Source organism: Ochotona curzoniae, unplaced genomic scaffold (assembly GCF_017591425.1).
Source record: "Ochotona curzoniae isolate NIBS_2020 unplaced genomic scaffold, NIBS_Ocur_1.0 scaffold_3890, whole genome shotgun sequence".
Classification (NCBI taxonomy): domain Eukaryota; kingdom Metazoa; phylum Chordata; class Mammalia; order Lagomorpha; family Ochotonidae; genus Ochotona; species Ochotona curzoniae.
In genome coordinates this window covers 35,150,784-35,169,620 of record NW_024467115.1, presented here as the reverse complement: position 1 = coordinate 35,169,620, position 18,837 = coordinate 35,150,784, and the positions used below count along the sequence as shown (strand labels likewise).

The window sequence follows — 18,837 nt, the reverse complement described above, 5'->3', positions numbered from 1 at the left end:
GCCGCTGCCCCATGGGGTTCTCCTAGGGGCGGAGGCCTTGTCACTCACTGGCCCTCCAAAGGACCATTGCCACTTCCCAGGAGAACTGCAGAGAGGCGACCAAGGCCTGCGTTTTGGGGAGGATCTGCGGGATGCGGTCGCGGGACACAGCGTGGGTTTGATCCGGAAACTGAGCTTCAGGCGCCTTCGCACCGGCCAGGACTGGGCTTCTGGAAGCACCTGCGACTTCCCGGGCCTCCTGGAGTCTGACCTAGCCCTCCTCTGGTGCTGGAAGCGCAGCCATCCTCTTGCGGGAAGGACTCCGCCCGCGGTCCCCCCCCGCATCTTCTTTGCCCCGCGGCGGCGGCTGAGGGGGGCTGTATTTGGGGTACTCCGGACCGTCTTTAGGTTGCTCAGGGACAGGCGGAACCTTTCTCCTTCGCCCCGCCCGGGCTTCCGCCCGAGTCCCGACAACGGCGGACTCGGTGGACGGGGACGGCAACATGGAGGCGGCGCGCGGCGGGGCTGCGGACCGGACGGCTCGGGCGGAGGCCCCGGGCCCCGCGGACGACCGGCTGTTCCTGGTGAAAGGTGCGGTGCGGGTGCGCAGGGAGGGCGGAGGTCCCCGAGCTCGTCTCCCCGTCCCTTCAGTGGGCTTTCTGCCGCCCTGCCGTCGGGCCGGGACCCTCAGGAGGACCCCACGACCCGCAGGCCAGCAGGTGCCCGAGGCTGACCTCGCGGGGTTCCAACGTGATTTTGAACAGAGGAGTACCTGAACCTGCATGCATCGTTTTAAAATTTCCTTTTTTTCCCCCCTTCCCTGACCCCTCCCTTCCCCAAACTCCTGGCAGGTGGAATTTTCCTGGGCACGGTTGCTGCAGTAGGAATGTTAGCCGGATTTGTTACAACGTTATCGTTGGCGAAAAAGAGAAGCCCCGAATGGTTCAATAAGGTCGGTGGCGCGAATCTCTGGTTTTGCTTTTCATCAGTGGCAAGGGGTTTGTCTGTTCTTTGCATAGGAAGAGTTCAGTAACTGTTACTGACCTGACGTTCACGACTAAACCTACACGTGGTTATGCATTCCGCAAGTGCACTGAGTTGAGTTGAAGGTCTTTGCGTTCATCTAAAAATGCATAACCCGGGGTGTCGTCTTAGGTTTTAGAAGATGAGGCCGTGGGAATTCTCCTGGTACAGTTCCTGTTCACATCCCGACTCTGAAAGTAAAGCTAGACAGTTCCCAAGCAAGCATAAGAGTCCCGGATAGCTTACCTACTGTTTATATAGACGAAACGGTAGCCATTAAACTCCAGACACCACCGTCATTGCCAGTGGAGGAAGTATGTGTTTGTGTCATTGAAATACACGCAGCTTCCTGAATACAGGCACTGGGCGCGTCTGGTCCCTGTTGTGGAGTGGATTCGGCCCCTGAAAAAGTGCCCAGCCCAGAGTAGGTGTTTGATGAAAATTTCATGGTGTGATAGTTAGCTACTAAGCCCCAAATCCTCACCCCGCGGGCAAGATCTGGCCGTTGCCCCGGGCGCTGTGTACCTGGTGTCCCTAGTGTCTGAGATGTTTACTTAAATTGTCCGTGTGGGGTGTTTACGCCACTACCTGTGTAAGTATCATTTGGCGTGTGATCAGGAGAAAAGCATTATGGGTAAAACCAGGAACCATTGAAGATTTGTTGTTTGAAGGGCAGAGTTATAGGGAGACACAGCGAGGCCTTCAGCCTGGAGTTGATTCCCCAAATGTTGGCAGTGGTGAGGACGAGCCAGGTGGAAGCCAGGAGCTGGAAATCCGTCTGGGCGGTAGGGGTGCAGGAACCAGCGCACATGTGGCTTGTCGTTGTCACGGGCAGCGGGCAGCGGCTTATCGTGCTGCCCTGCAGGGCCAGCCCTCCCTCTGTACTGTCTGAATCCTGTGAAAGCAGCAAGCCACGTGTCTTTGTTTTGTTTTGAAAAGCAGAGAGAAAGTTCTGTTGACTGTACCAGATCACTTCCTGAATGCCTGGGGCAGGAACCCCGTCCAGGTGTCCCATGTGGGTGGCAGAAACCCAGCTGAGGAATGACTCCTCTTTCCATGGCCTGCATTAGCCGGAAGCTGAAGTCGGGAGCCGGGGAGAGGCTCCGACTCGGGTCCTCAGTTGATGGGTGCTGCAGGCTTCCTAGCAGATGCATGTGTTTCCAAGGCGAACAGAGAATCAGAGGCACAGATCTTCTGTCTGCTTGTTCACTCCCCAAGTGCCCGGGACAGCTAGAGCTGGGCTGGGCAGAAGCAGGGGACTGAAACTCCGTCTGGGTCCCCTATGTGGGTGTGGGGGCTGAGTACTGGTGCTGTTCCCCTTCTCTTCCACGGTGTGCATGAGAAAGCTGGAATCAGTAAAGTAGCCAGCATTTCAGGCAAGCGCCCTGATGGGGCATGTGGGCATTTTAACTGGTAAACCACACTCTTGCCCTGTGGGGTCGTCACGCATGTCCTTCAGGTTCTAACCCAGTGGTTTTCACGCTGGCCAGCAGATCTGTGGCAGTGCCTAAGACTCTTCAATAGGTCCATACATTGAGGACCATTTCCATAATGACACTAAGGTGTTTGAAGCGGTGGGATTAGGCCCTGCTGGTGCTTTGGCGTGACCAAGCCGGTGGCATCCAGCTGTGCACCTGTCATGTAAAGTCAGTGTTACACAAGAATGCCATTGATAAAGCAGTGAAGCCATTCATGTTATTAAACCATGACACTTAAGTATGCCTCTTTCTGATATTCTGTGTAAAGAAATGGAAAGCAGGCAGTGGGCACCTGTGTAGCAGCTGGGTTGCTGCTTGCAGTGCCTGCATTTTGTATCTGCCCGCTTCGAGCCCCGGCTCCACTGTTGGCAGACACGCGGGCAAGCTGATGCAGTGGGAAGCTGCTGCCTTCACCTCGCCTACACCTGCGTCTCGTGGCTTTGGAAGGATGAGCCGGTGCATGGAAAACCTCTCTGTTTCTGTTGCTCAGCCTTTCAAATACAGCGAAAATAAGTTTAAAAAAAAATTTAAAAAGAAACATGCATAAAGCATTGGAGCTTTTATAATGAAGTGATTTTTCTCTAGGAAAAGCAGTAGAATGCTTGAGATGCAGGCTGACCTAACTGCTGTTTTGTCACAAAATAGTTGTACTTGAAAGAGGAAGGAATAAATGATAGTGATTTACAAGTGGATATTTGGCAGATATATCTTCCAACAAGCAATTATCAGTTCACACATTCAAGTGGAAATCTTTGGATTTGTCGAATGAGCTTGACGGCCGCTCAGTACTTAATGGCACTTCAGATGAAATATTATGAGGTTATTAAGAGTGAAGTCACATTGTTGTATTTTTGCATTGCGTCAGCAGCTGAAAGACTGCATTGTTTGGTAAACCAGTAGTTCCTGAGTGATCCTCATGCATGGAAGAAAAGATCCCTTGAATGCCAAGTGGGGGCAAGCACTTGGCCTTAACGGTTAAGCAGGCGGTAGTGGGGGACTGGGTGGGACTCCCGCTTCCTGCAGCTGCACCCTGTGAAGTAGCAGTGTTGGGTCACGTGGTTGGGCTCCTGACACCCCATGGCAAGTCTGAATGAGTTCCTGGCTGTGATTCAGCCACGTAAATTACCAGCAGTTGGGAGCGTTCTTGTTATCCAGTTGTCTCCCAGAACAAAAAGACAGAATGTACTAATGGATTTTGTTTTTTTTTTTTTTTTATTGTTGCTTACACTGTATTATGTAGTACAGTTTTATAGGCGCTGGGGATTCCCCCCACCCCTCCCCATACCCCTCCCCCCATGGTGGATTCCTCCACCTTGTTGCATAACCATAGTTCAAGTTCAGTTGAGATTCATTGCTTGAAAACACATGCCTAGCATAAAGTTCAGCGTCTTATTGTCCAGATAAGTTCAGTGGCCTCTTGGGGAGACCTTCTATGGTCTGAAGATAGGTCTAACAGAGTAAAGATCCGGTCAGTTAAAAGCCCCAACAAGGCCTCAGTATCAATATACAACATTATGGAATTAATTGACATAGTAATGGGTAAACAATATGTTAAGAATAATGCGAGTTCCATTCTTCGAAACATCTGGGTTGAGACAGTATCAATGACAGGTTCAAAAAATAACAAACAACCAAACAAAAAATTACAGGTTAAATCAAGGCAAACATGTGGTATCTAATCTTTTGGGATTCACTCATTTCCCTTAGCATTATAGTTTCCAGTTGTGCCCATTTAGCCACAAAGAACTGCAATTTGTTTTTTTTAATAGCTGAGTAGTATTCCATGGAGTAGATGAACCAAAGCTTTCTTATCCAATCTTCTGCTGATGGGCATTTCGGTTGCTTCCATGTTTTTGCAATTACTGATTGTGCTGCAATGAACATAGGGATGCATGTTGGTTTGTCGTAAAACAGGTGTTTTGGATATATTCCTAGGAGTGCTATTGCTGGGTCATATGGCATGCAGATTCCGAGTTGTTTGAGTGTTCTCCAGACTGATTTCCATAAAGGCTGTACCAATTTGCAGCTCCACCAGCAGTGGAGTAGGGTTCCCTTTTCCCCGCATCCTCGCCAGCAAGCGTCGTTGGTGTTCTTGTTTATGTGGGCCAATCTTACTGGTGTTAGGTGGTACCTCATCGATGTTTTAATTTGGATTTCCCTTATTGCTAGGGAGCTGGAACATTTTTTCATATGTTTGTTTGCCATTTGGACTTGTTCCTTTGTGAAATGTTTGCCCATTTCCCTTGCCCATTTCTTGAGTGGCTTGTTTGTTTTGGTTTTTTGGTTGTTTTGAAGTTCTTTGTATATCCTGGAAATTAGCCCCCTATCGCCTATATCGTGTGCAAAGATCTTCTCCCACTCTGTGGGTTGCTTTTTTACTTTGTTGATTGTTTCCCTTGCTGTACAGAAGCTTCTTAGTTTGATGAGGTCCCATTTGTTTATTCTGTTCTCAACTGCTATTGCTTTTGGTGTCCTTCTTAGAAAGTCGGAACCTACTCCTAGGTCTTGCAGTGTATTTCCTACATTTTCTTGTAAGAGTTTGAAGGTTTCTGGATGTAGATTTAGGTCTTTTATCCATGTAGATTGGATCTTAGTGTATGGTGATAGATGTGGGTCTATCCTTTTGTTTCTACAGGCTATCAGCCAGTTGTCCCAACAACATTTACTAAAGAGGCCTTCCCACTTGCTTGAGCTATCATTGGTCTTTTTGTCAAAGATTAATTGGCTGTATTTGTGTGGGTTCCCTTTTGGTGCTTCTATTCTATTCCATTGATCTTCCTTTCTGTCTTTGTGCCAGTACCAGGCTGTTTTGATAGCCACTGCTCTATAATATGTCCAGAGGTCCGGGATTGTGATTCCCCCTGCTAACCTCTTATTTTTCAGGATGGTTCTAGCTATTCGTGGTTTTTTGTGTTTCCAGATGAACTTTTGAATCATTGTATCCAGTTCCGTGAAGAATGTTTTGGGCAATTTGATTGGAATTGCGTTGAAAATGTATATTGCTTGTGGTAGTATAGACATTTTAATGATATTGATTTTGCCTATCCAGGAGCACGGGATGTTATTCCATCTTTTGAGGTTTTGTTCAATTTCCTTTTTAAATAGTTTGTAGTTTTCTTCGAATAGGTCTCCTACGCTTTTGGTTAGATTTATTCCCAAATACTTCATACTTCTCTCTGTTGTTTTGAATGGTATCCTGTTGGTTAGATCTTCTTCCATCTTGGTGTTATTTGCGTACACTATGGCTGTTGATTTTCGTTCGTTAATTTTGTACCCTGCCACTCTGCCAAACTCTCGTATAAGTTCTAGCAGTTTCTGTATTGAGTCTCCTGGTTTTTCTATGTATAGGATTATGTCATCTGCATATAGTGAAAGCTTGACTTCTTCGTTTCCTATACGTATGCCTTTGATTTCTTTTTCTTGTCTTATGGCCTCTGCAAGTACCTCTAGGACTATGTTGAATAGCAGTGGTGATAGCGGGCACCCTTGTCTTGTTCCAGATCTCAGTGGGAAGGGTTCTAGCTTTTCTCCATTCAGTATGATACTGGCGTTGGGTTTTTCATAAATTGCTTTAATTATGTTGTGGATTTTCCCATCTATGCCTACTTTGGCTAGAGTTTTTAGCATGAAGAGGTGTTGGATTTTGTCGAAAGCTTTTTCTGCATCTATTGAAACTATTATGTGGTTCTTGTTTTGCAGTTTTTGGATATGGTTTATAACATTTATGGATTTCCGAATGTTGAACCATCCCTGCATTCCAGGGATGAATCCTACTTGATCCGGATGAATGATCTGTCTGATGATTTTTTGAATTCTATTGGCTAGGATTTTGTTGAGAATTTTAGCATCAATGTTCATCAGAGAGATAGGTCTGTAGTTTTCCTTCTCTGATGGTTCTCTGTCCGGTTTTGGGATTAAGGTGATGTTGGCTTCATAGAATGAGTTTGGGAGGGTTGCTTCCTCCTCTATTGTTTTGAAGAGCTTGTAGAGGATTGGGGTTAGTTCTGTTCGGAATGTTTTGTAGAATTCTGTAGTGAAGCCGTCTGGGCCTGGGCTTTTTTTCGTTGGGAGATCCTTGATGACTGTTTCAATCTCTACCTCGGTTATGGGTTTATTTAATTCTGCAGTTGCCTCCGGACTGAGTTTTGGTAAGTGGTGGGAGTCCAAGAACTTTTCTATTTCTTGGTGGTCCTCAAATTTGTGGGAGTACAGTTCTTTGTAGTAATTTCTAATTATTTTCTTAATGATTGCAGTGTCTGTTGTTATGTTGCCTTTTTCATCTTTAATGCTATTGATTCTCACTTTCTCTTGTTTTTTTTTGGTCAATCGGGCCAGTGGAGTGTCTATTTTGTTTATTTTCTCAAAAAACCAACTTTTTGATTTGTTGATTTTATGTATAGTTTTTTTGATTTCTATTTGGTTTATCTCCTCCCTTGTTTTGATGATTTCTTGTTTCCTATTGTGCGTGGGACTCTTCTGCTGCTGTTTTTCCAGATCCTGGAGGTGTGAGGTTAGTTCCTGTATTTGGCGTCTTTCTTGGGCCTTGACATGTGCTCCGATTGCGATGAATCTACCTCGTAGCACTGCTTTGGCGGTGTCCCACAAGTTTTGGAGTGTTGTATCAGAGTTTTCATTGGTTTCCATAAATTTTTTGATCTCATCTTTGATTTCTTCTCTGACCCAATGTTCGTTTAATAGCATATTGTTCAATTTCCAAGAGTGCCTATACTTCCTGGGGAGTTTTGAGTTGTTGATTTCCAGTTTCATCCCATGGTGGTCTGAGAGGGTACATGGTATGATACTAATGTTTTGGAAGTTGTTTAGATTCGCTTTATGTCCTATCATGTGGTCGATTCTGGAGAAGGTGCCATGTACCGCTGAGAAGAATGTATAGTCTGTGGCCTTAGGATAAAAAGTTCTATATATGTCTACTAAGTCCAGTTGTTCTATTGTTTGTGTGAGCTCTGTTGTTTCTTTGTTGAGTTTTTGTTTCGTAGACCGGTCCATTGTTGTTAGAGGTGTGTTGAGATCGCCCACAAGAATTGTCCGGGTGTCTATGTCTTCCCTTAAGTCTGTAAGTAATTGCTTTACGTAACTAGGTGCATTAAGATTCGGTGCATAAACATTAATGATGGTGATTGCTTCTTGATGGATCATTCCCTTCACCAGTATAAAATGGCCTTCCCTGTCTCTTTTGATGTTAGTTAGAATGAAATCTATCTCGTCTGAAATTAGGATAGCTACCCCAGCTTTTTTTCCTTGTCCATTAGCGTGAAATATCTTTTTCCATCCCTTCACTTTCAGTTTCTTTGCATCCTTTCTGGTTAGATGCGTTTCTTGTAGGCAACAGATGGTTGGGTCTTGTTTGATGATCCATTCTATTAATCTCTGTCTTTTGATTGGTGAATTTAGACCATTTGTGTTGAGAGTTAAAATTGAGAGTTTGCAATTTTGCCTTGCCATGTGATTGTGTTGTGTGTGTGTTGTTGCCTATGTAGTTGTCTTGTTTGTGCAGCTTTTAGTTTGGAGACCTTCTTATTTGCCATCTTTGTTTGTGATTTGCCTCCTTTTTGTCCGGGACTAGCGCATTTCTAAGGAGACTTTGCAGAGCTGGTTTTGTGTAGACATATTCTTCTAGTTTTTCTTTGCTATTGAAGTATCTGATTTCGTTCTCATATACAAATGAGATCTTTGCTGGGTAGATTATTTTTGGTTGACAGTTGTTTTGTTTCAGGACTTGGAAGATCTTTGTCCATTCTCTCCTTGCTTGTAGGGTCTCTTCGGAGAAGTCAGCAGTGATTCTGATGGGTTTTCCCCTGTATGTGATCTTTTCTCTACTTCGTACTTGTCTCAGGATTCCTTCTTTGTCTTCATTGGAGTAGAACCTGAGCACCGTGTGTCTGGGTGAAGATCTCTTTGGGTCATGTCTGTTGGGAGTTCTCTGTCCATCCTGTATGCGGGGTGGATTCGTGTTCCAAGTGTTTTGGAAGTTTTCCTGTATAATTTCATCAAGCACTGCTTGCATCCCAGATTCTCTTTCTACTCCCTCAGGGAGGCCGATGATCCGAATATTCAGTTTTCTAAGGTAATCCTTCATCTCTTGCATCATTTTATTAGTTTTGCTGAGGTTTGTCTCCAGCTGTTTAATTCGCTGGGCACTTTCATTTTGTGTGTCTTCTGTTTCAGAGATCCTTTCCTCTGCCGCATTTATTCTGTTGATGAGGCTTTCAATTTTATTCTCTTGGGCATCCAGTTTGGTTTTGATTTGTTGTATTTCGGTGATTATGCGGTTCTGGTAGTCTTCCAGCTTTGTGTCCACGTCTCTGAGAAATTTTAGCATTATTTTCATCAATTCCTTTGCTGGTAACACGTCCATGTCTTCATCTCGCATCGCCGATATTGATAATGGCTTTTGGCCCATGTTTGGTGGGGTGCTGGCTCTTTCATCTGGAGCACAGCTCTTTCTGGTGGTTTTTCCCATTGCGTTGGTGAATTCTGGTGGGGCAAATGAACCCGTGTGTTGAGGGGCTGTCAGATGCTTTCCTGTAGAGATTGGAGCCTGCAGACGTGGTGTTGTCGAGCGTGGTAATTTTCAAGGCACCGTTGGTGCGTTCTCAGGGCCCGGGGCTGTAGAGCACCACCTTGGGGGCCCAGTGGATTCCAGGCACACTCTGGGCACCTCTTCTACAGGTGTGACACCCCAGGGCGTGGAGGGATGGAGGCGCTCTCTGGGTGTGCCCCCTGCACGGGAATCCGCAGGACTTAGAAGGTTTTATGTGCTTTCTCCTTGCGTTCTCCGTGTCAGGGACTGCAAGGTTTTTCAGAGCCCACCTGGTGCGTCTCCCACACACGGGACTGTGGGTGAGGCACTTTCCAGGCGTGGCTCTTGTGCAGTGAATCCACCACTCGTGGTGTGTGGATGTTCAGAGCCCCTGTTCCTGTGTGGCTCTCTCACACCGGCCCTTAGCGGAGGAGTGGCCCAGGCGCCCTGTTATAATTTCACGGCAGGTTCGCACCGTGTCAGTGTGATGCAGGAGTTTTCAGTGCTCTCCTGGTGGGTCGCCCACGCTCAGAACTGCAGGGTGGGAGGCGAGAGGTGAGCAGTTCACCCTATGGGAGTGGTACCTGCGTGTCGGGGACACACAGCACTACACTTCCCAAAGCTGGGCAGAGCTCTTCTGACACCTGACACCTGCGCTGTGGAGGCGGCTGCTGCAGGCGGGGCCGCCTAGTCCGCTCGGCGCAGCCGCTCGGCGCGGCGACCAGGGTCTTCCTGATGTTATCTCACTTCCACCAGGCAGGATGTGGAGGACTCCAGATCCTCGCCAGCAGCCTCTGCGCACCGAGACGCACTGGCCCCCCCAGTGTAGGAACACCCGAGGCGCCCCCCCGGGGCCCCCTCAGCCACCAACACCACTGCACGCAGTTCCCAAGGCACAAACCCAACAGTTTCAGTCCGTCTGCCCCGCGTTCTCAGAGGCTAAAACCTCGGCAGGGGTCTAGGAATGCGGAGGCTGCCACGTCAACCCCCCGGCTCACCAAACGTTCGGCCGCTGCAGTCTGCCTCCACCGCTGCCGAAGGCCTCCCGCCGGCGACGATCCGCCCGATCTCCCCGCCTCCGGGCTGTCCGCGTCTCCCGTCAGGCCGTTTTCAAAAGTGACTCAGCAGGTCTGGAGTGGGATGTCGGTTTCTCTACCTTTGCCCTGCTCCGTTCTCGCTGTTCTTCCGAGTTGTGTGGATCTTTTTGGCTCCACACTGTCCCAGGGAGCCTCACGGACCTCTCCCTGCGATTCCCTGCTGTTCCTCTTTGCTGCTTCTGTGACTTTCTATCCCTCTTTCACTGGAGACTCCCTCACAGCCTTCCTCCTACGTCGGCCATCTTCTCTTCTCATCTGTACTAATGGATTTTGATGTAACAAATTTTTGTTGCTGTGACTTCAGGAAGCAGAGGCCCTGATGAATTCAACAGTTTACCCAATGATACTCTGTGCCCCGGCCCGCGGGGTCTTCAATGGAGACTGGGGAAAGAACCGACGATTGGGGGGAACAGGAGACAAGAAGAATGGGGGAGCAAGACAGGAGGTCTGATCAAGCTCCGAAAACTTTATTTTCTCAGGCGGTATTTAAGCAGCAAGTAAGGGCTGGAGGGTGCGGGGGGGGGGGGGGGGACTTTTACAGCAGGATGTGGGCCAGATCCTGGGCAGAGGTCACTGTGACAGCCCTTATCTTGGGTGAACAATTACAGGTGAAAGGTTACGAGGAAACTAGGTGAAGGATAACTGGATCTTTTTTTTTTTTAAAGATTTATTTATTTATTGGAAAGTCAGATATACAGAGAGGAAGATCTTCCGTCCGATGATTCACTCCCCACGTGAGTGCAATGGCTGATGCTATGCCGATCCAAAGCCAGGAGCCAGGAACTTCTTCCAGGTCTCCCACACAGGTGCAGGGTCCCAAAGCTTTGGGCCATCCTCGATTACTTTCCCAGGCCACAAGCAGGGAGCTGAATGGGAAGTGGAGCTGCCGGGATTAGAACCGGCGCCTGTATGGGATCCCGGCGCGTTCAAGGCGAGAACTTTAGCTGCTAGGCCACGCAGCCAGGCCCCCCATAACTGGATCTTGCATTCCAAGACCATTACAAAGTGAGGAAATAACAAAATGGAGTCACTCCTGTTGTTCGGCAGTTCTCTGGTCCCCGGCAACTCTGTATGTTTGGTTGCTTAAGGACAATAAATGATACCTTTTAGGAACATTATTTATCCTTTTGTTTTCTTTCCTCTTCTTATTTTTTAAAACTTCATTGAAAGGCACAATTGGAGGGGGAGGGAAAGGTGTCTGCCATCTGCCGTTTGGCCCCCTACGTGGCTCCAACAGCTGAGGCTGGGCCAAGCCGGAGCCAAGAGCCAGGAGCCACTTGCACTGGGTACAAGGGTTGTAACACCTGGGCCACCTTGCAGTTGCTTTCCCAGGCACACTAGCAGGAAGTTAGATCGGAAGTGGAGCAGCCGGGACTTGAATCAGGAACCATAGGCAATGCTGGTACTACAGATGGCGGCAGCGTAACCCACACACTGTGTTGCCCCAATATTTATTGCCTGCTACTCTGAGAACCTGGGTATTAATACAGTTTCAAATTGCAGACTTCAAGCTGTAACACCTTTCCGCCAGGTACTGCCTATACTGCTCGTTTCAGAATGTTGATAGTTCTCTTAATATCTGATTTTCATTATCTTAGCTCAGTTACATGAAGAAAACTGAGATCTGAAAAGCGGTAGAGCTGAATGAAAGTTTCTTTATGTAATTCCTTGAATAAGCAGAAAGAAGAAGCTACAAGCTTAGGTAGAAAATTCACTCTTGAGTTGCTTTCGTTATCAACTAAATAGGAGAGATTTATTTTTACTTGGTACATTTCAGTTTTCCACCAGTCTCATGAAATGAGTATTGATGAGCGGTTAGCCTGTGGTTGGAATAGCAGTCTCCCCGATCAGAGTGCCTGACTCAGGACTTAGCTCTGCTCCTGATTTTAGCTTCCTGTTGTGTAGACCCTGGGAGAGAGGGGCGAGGTTCAAGTGGTGGGATTCCTGTCCCCTACTGGGTCAGCCTCAGCCGTTGTGGGCAGTGAGTGAACCAGAAAATGGATGCAGTCTGTCTTTATCTCTGACCCTCAGATACATGGTTAAAAATTTTTAAAAATATTTATTTATTTTTATTAGAGAGGAGGAGAGACAGAGAAAGATCTTCCGTCCGATGGTTCACTCCCTAAGCAGCTGCAATGGCCAGAGCTGAGCCAAGCTGAAACTAGAAGCCAGGAGTTTCTTCCACGTCTCCCAAGTGGGTGCAGGGTCCCAAGGTTCGGGGCCATCCTCGACTGCCTTCCCAGGTCACAAGCAGGGAGCTGGATGGGAAGTGTGTCTGCCGGAATTAGAACAGGCATCCATATGGAATCTTGGCGCAGGCAAGATGAGGACTTTAGCGACTAGGCTACCTTGCTGGGCCTACATGGTTAAAATTTAAAAACAAAATGTGGAGGTGTGGAGCAATGACTCTGGATAAATCCTTGTCCTTGCTTGTGGCCTGGGAAAGCAGAGGAGGATGGCTCAAGGCCTGGAGACCCTGCACCCTGAGGAAGACCCAGAGGAATCCCCTGGCTCCTGCCTTTGGATCAGCTCAGCTCTGGCGGTTGTAGTCATTTGGAGAGTTAATCAGCAGGTGGAAGATCTTTATTTCTGTCTGTCCTTCTCGCTACAAATCTGCTTTTCCAATAAAAATAAATAAACCTTTTAAAAAATAAAATTTAGGAATAACTGAGGTATTATAAATGAAAATGACAGGCTGGCACAATGGTTCTATTGGCTGATCCTCTACGTGCAAGTGTCAGCATCCCATCTGGGTGCCCATTCATGTCCCTGCGGCTCCACTTCCCATCCAGCTCCCTCCTGTGGCCTGGGAAAGCTGTCCAGGACAGCCCAAAGCCTTGGGACCCTGAACTCGCAAGGACAACCCAAGGCCTTAGGACCCTGAACTCGCATGGGAGATTCTGAAGAGGCTCCTAGCTTCTGGCTTTGGATTGGCTCATTATGGCTGTTGTGGCCATTGGAAGAGAAATCAATGGATGAAAAAACTTGTTCTGTCTCTCCTTCTTTCTCTAAATCTGCCTTTCCAAATCAATTCAATCTTTTCTAAAAATTGAAAATAATAAAAGCTTATTATATGTTGGTATGTCTACTTGGTTAAACAATAGAAGATACAGAGTTACTGCATACACACATATAAAGTTTACGTAAATTAATGTCCTTAATTTTATGGCATAGCAAAAAATCATCAGATAATATTGCATTGTATGAAGAACTACTTATGGAATGGTAGACACAGGGAGAAAGTCTGCATTCATTTTTCCCATGTTGCCCTAACTTCTCAGAAATTATGTCTTTCTAAAAATATATTGCATGTTATAAAAAAAAAACAGCAACTATTTCTGTGGTGTTTCATCAAAATACTGTATTAGATGAGAATATACTGTAGGGAAATAACAGCATTCTTTTCAAAATATCCTTTGAATTACATAAAATTCATTCCAGGATTGGACAAACAAAGGCTAAAAATATATTAGTCAAAACTGTATGATATTTGTAGGGTATCCTGAGCAGGTCTCTCTTGATAGTACCTCCTTGGGTGAGTAATGAGTTCATTCTTACAAGAACTAAGTAGATAAGGCACATCTTTCAGGCATAGAGATATCTTAAATACAGTTTGCTATTAGAAAATGCTTTGTCTTGGGGATACAAAATACTGTAGTTGCAATGTAATTTGTTAAATTCATTTTCCATATAGAGATATCTTGATTTTTTTTTTTGATATAGGTAGATACATGTGTAATTGATTTTTTTTTTCTTCTTTTTTTTTTTTAATTTTTATAAAATTTTATTTTGACATTCTTTACATAGTTAATTAGGGTAAGAAGGTTCAAGGGCTACATGAAAGTGGATAATACTAGTATGTTTTCCATATTGTTACCTTCATGTTTAAAGGGGGTTATTTAAGGGAGAAGGCCCACCCATTTTCCCACCCTCCCCAGATCCCGGATGTAGGGCATGCGCTGAGGTTCTTGCTCAAGTGGTTTTGATATTGCAACAGTTATGAATCGCTGTCAATCTTGCCACTCCAAGCACTATGAGGGCTTTGAAAAATCCACTGATTGACATAGTCCATCATAGCTGAGATGGTTGGTTGACCCGTTCTGTCTTCTCTCTTTTCTTCGTTAGGGTTTTGAGTCCAGCATTTAGATTAGGAAGATCTCCAAAGAAACTTCTTGTATGTGCTAACAAGTACAGGGCCTGGCACCGTCCATCGCTCCAATCAGCTGGTGGTTGCAATTGCTGGGTTGGTTCTGTTTTCACTCCCGACTTCCACTGGAACCAATGGGTGTTGCAGTCCAGCCTAGTTCTGCCCAGCACATACTTGGCCCTCACATAAACCAGCGGGAGCTGCAGCCTAGGTTGGAGCGACCCACAATAACCCCCACCAGGCCCACCCCCTACCCTGGTTTGCCAGTAAGTGTAGCAGTAATCCAGTCTGTCCCACACCCCATTCCACCCCAGCCGCTATCTTAGTTATCTTAGTTTTATGTCCTGTGGAAGTGGTAACCCAAGAGGGATGAGCCCACTATTTCCCTCCCAGGCCTCTCCCACTCCCAGATTCCAGTTGATGCTGCATCTAAGCCCAAACAACCCTCGCCCACTTTAATTTTGTTTGCACCAGTAGGAATAATCCACCCAGCCCGGCTTTTCCCTGATCTGGTCCGCACGAAGCCCACAGGTGTGGTAGCTCTGCCTAGTCTGGTCTGCCCCCATCCCAGCCCATGCTCTCCTGCGGAAGTAGCTGTCCTGCAAAGGAACCCTCCCTTATTCCCCTGCCGGCTCTGCCCACTTCCTTTCTTGTTCTCAGGCTGGTAGGGCGCTGCAGTCCCTTCCGGTACAGGCCACCTCACCTCAGCATTCCATAATGTGCACTAGTCTTTGTTGCGACCAACCCTAGGTCGACCCACACTGGTGCCTGGATTTGCCAGTGGATGATGTGGACAGATTCAGCCTGGTCTTGCCCCTACATCTGCCAATTGTATGCGAGTGGGTAGCTTTCCATGGCCTTTTCTGGGCTGTTTCCTATCATGTTTCTTGCGTTTACCTGCCGGGTCTGTGTCCTGCCAGAGGAGTTGCCCAGGCTCCTCCATCAGAACCTCTCCCAATGCCAGGTTTCACGCTTACCAGTGGGTCCATGAGCCAACCTTACTCAGTCCACCTCCTGTAATAACAGGAACTGTGGCTTTTCCTGACTGGCCTTCCACCCAATCTGGTTCTTGCTGTTGGATGTTCCAGCCCAGCCATGGTTTGTCTATACCCACATATGGCTCACACATGGCTCAGTAGGGGTTTGAGACCCTGCCTAGTCCATCCCACATCTGCCCTGGTCCTCCAGAACACCAGGGGGAGTCGGGGTCCGGCCCGGTTCGGTGCATCCAATCCCAGTCCACACTTGTGCCAAGGGAGACTACAACTGTTTCCAGATCAGAACGCAACTCCCCTTCCAGGCCATGTGCCTCTTGGTGGGAACCTCAGCCCAGCTAGGGTTGTCCCCTTTGCTCCCAAACTGGGTCTGTTCCCAGCCATAGATCACTTGCCTGCCAATGGATGCTCTGACTCAGCTTGGCACAGCTCCTCACCTGTCCCGACCTCTGCCTTAGACACTGTGGCTTAGCGTCCCTGGCTCCAACAGACCAGCAGGTACAAGAACCTAGCTCGGCAAGACCTCTGCTCCCTCCTGGTTTCTAGTTTTACTTGTGGGCTAAGGTTTGTTCAGTCGTGCCTAATCTACTCTGTTCCATTACCAGTTGACACATTGGCCAACTGTTGGAGCTACTTTTGCAGGACAGGCCCCAAGCCCCAGCTTCTGCATGACTGCTATTTGGTGCTCAGAATTATTAGTGACTGAAAGTTTTGCTAAGGAAGAGTTACTGCCTGTTTCAGGTCCAAGAAACACAATGGGTTCAACCTGGAGCGAATTAAGCAGCAACTCAAAGAACCAAATCCCCAGAGCTCCCCAGCCGGGCGGCCAGCAGGCAGAGCCTGGCACCAAATGGCGCACTGGCCGCCCGGGGACAGCTCAGCACATGGCGGCTGTGCCCATGGCGGCTGTCCGGGATCCAGGCATGAGACGCCCCGTCCTGAGACCCACCGAGATATCTTGATTTATTTGAATCAAGCACTTAGTGGTGGGCCCGACTTGATGGTTCAATGGCTAAATCCTCACCTTGCAAGTACCAGGATCCCGTATGGGCACTGGTTCAAGTCCTGGTTACTCCATTTTGCATCCAGATCCCTGCTTAGAACCTCACAAAGCAGCAGAGGGTGGCCAAAGCCTTGGGACCCTGCGCCCGTGTGGGAGACCTGGAAGAAGTTCCTGGCTCCTGGCTCCTGACTTTGGCTCTGTTGCAGCCATTTGGGGAGTGAACCAGCTGATGGAAGATCTTTTCCTCTGTCTCCCCTTCTCTATAAATCCGATATACCTTTCCAATAAAAATAAATAAATCTTTAAAAAAAAAGCATAATGGTGAATTGCAGAATGTAGTTTTACACACATACACGTGCACACACACATCTTGAAAAAGTTTGTGGAAAATGTGTGTGAGAAAAATATGCATGGACTTCCAAAAAACTTACAAAATTGTCTTTCAGTATTACTTTGTGCACACTTGGTGAGGCCTCCTTGTGGCTAGCCAGCCTGTGTGGCGCAGCCTTGTTTGGCAGATCAGTCTTGCTGCACCAGGTTAGCGTGCGTTCACTGTGGAAGTGGGGACGAGCGGCATGCCACAGCTGCTGCGGGGACAGTGCCGACAGCCCACGTACACTCAAAAACTCGATAAGGACAGATCAGTTTGTAACATCAGGCTTCTGCTAGAAGTCATGGCTGGGAGTGTGCAGGCAGTAACTCCTCTTCCTCTAGCTGAGACCGACACTGTGGGTAGGTTAGTAAAACATGTAAAAACGTTTTGTGAATACTGCTGTGCCATCGGGGTTGTTTTCTTACAGAGTTTTCTGTTTTCTTTGATGAAGTAAAAGAAATGTAGGTTTCTGTGGACTTTAAACTACTTACATGTAGGCTGATTTCTGTCCTCAAATGAAATTTCTAAAATGAAATTTAGGCCAAAGTACTTAGGTGGACTGGTTTAATAATATTTGGGTAACGTTACTGCTTTTGGATGGAAAGTCAGGTCGGTTAAAAGTCAGAGCGTTTTTGTCCGATGTGTGGTATCCAGGGAACCACTTGAAATTACAGCAGCGTGGGAAAGGATTTAGATTAAGAGGATATTTTTGTTTTTATTCTAGAAAATGGCAAAGAAAAAGATGTTTAGATGATTTAGTTGGTTCTGAGATATGGCATCAGATGCAGTGCTGTTTTGTTTTCACTGTAGGAAATGGTAAAGAAAAAGCTCAGGGTGTTTAGTTGGTTCTGAGATGTGTGTCCAGGAGGTGTAAGTCAGCCTGTAGCGAGTGCTTCAATGTGCTCACAGTGCTAGGAGAGGCTCGGGTCGGCATTCGCCAAAACCAGGCAGGCGCAGGAAAAGCTGACCGGAGTTACAGGGCGAGCAGAGCAACCAAGATAATCCTGGGAAAGAAACGACTTGAGCGTTTGCAGATGGGCAATGAGACGTTGTAGATTTGCTATTTCTCATCAGATTAACTAGCCCGTGTGATGTCATTCTAGTCAAAGAGTCACTGAGTGATCGAGTGGAGGATGGAGGAACCTGAGTGGCGGGAAGGGTTTTCCTGAGTCGCCAGGCGCGGAGCAGGAGCAGCCGGCCGCGTCGGGCTGTGCTGGTCCCACTTGCCGCGATCTGGTGCTTATGCAGAGAACACGACTCGGTTCACACACTCACAGGGATGCGTTCCTGCTGAGGGGATTCTTTCAGCCAAGCCTTTCTGACTTCATTTCAGGGAAGTGTGTCCACGGCGGCCTTACCGGAGAGCGGCTCTTCGCTGGCCCTGCGAGCTCTGGGCTGGGGCTCCCTCTACGCGTGGTGTGGGGTTGGTGTGATCAGCTTTGCCGTGTGCAAAGCACTGGGAGTCCACAGTGTAAGTACCAGCGGTGTTGTGCTTGCTGCGTGTGTGTTTATTCTGCTCTCGTCAGTCTGTTTCCCTGGCTTTTCCAGTTTGCATATAGTTTGGTCACCATCTTGGGCAGTGATGGCCGAGAACTAACTCATTAATAACCAGGTAAGTTCTCATTAGTGATGCACGGGCAATCAATTAATTAAGTTTTTGGAAGTGGTAAGTCTTCAAATATACTTTAGTAGTGAGTAATTCATAGCTAATGTTCTGTACAAATTGACATTAGCTATTCATTCAGTAAAATTAATAATTGAGGGTGTGCATTGCGGTGTAGTGGGTGAAGCCACTGCCTGCATCCCATATCAGTGTGCTTGGCACTGAGTCCTGCCTCAGCTTCTGCTGCAGCCTCCTCCTGCTGGGCGCTCTGGGGAGCAGCAGAAGATGGTGTAAGTACCTGGGTCCCTGACACTTGGGTAAGAAACCCAGAGGGAGTTTCTGGCTCCTGGGTTGGACCTGGCCCAGTGATGGCTGTTGTAGGCCAGCAGATGCAAGTACGTTCTCTCTCTCTCCCTCCTCCTGCTCAAATAAATGGAAAAGGACCTTTTTTGTGTGCAATATTTATTTAAATTTTCTGTTTGAGAGAGTTACAGAGAGAGAAAGAGGGACAGAAAGATATCTTTTATATCCACTGCTTCACTCCTCAAACGGCCACCACGGCCAGAGCTGGGCTGGTCCACAGCTGGGAGCCAGGAGC

The 18,837-nt window shown here is 47.4% G+C and overlaps 1 protein-coding gene across 1 annotated transcript in view; it reads left to right on the top strand.

Moving 5' to 3' along the window:
• Positions 1-361: 361 nt before the first annotated feature.
• Positions 362-18,837, top strand: part of TMEM242 (transmembrane protein 242) — a 38,537-nt gene continuing 20,061 nt past the window's right edge. The window contains exons 1-3 of the mRNA XM_040965367.1: positions 362-570; positions 831-931; positions 17,970-18,107. Of these exons, the coding sequence (XP_040821301.1) occupies positions 483-570; positions 831-931; positions 17,970-18,107 (327 nt within the window). The 5' untranslated portion in view covers positions 362-482. The remainder of the gene's footprint in view (positions 571-830; positions 932-17,969; positions 18,108-18,837) is intronic.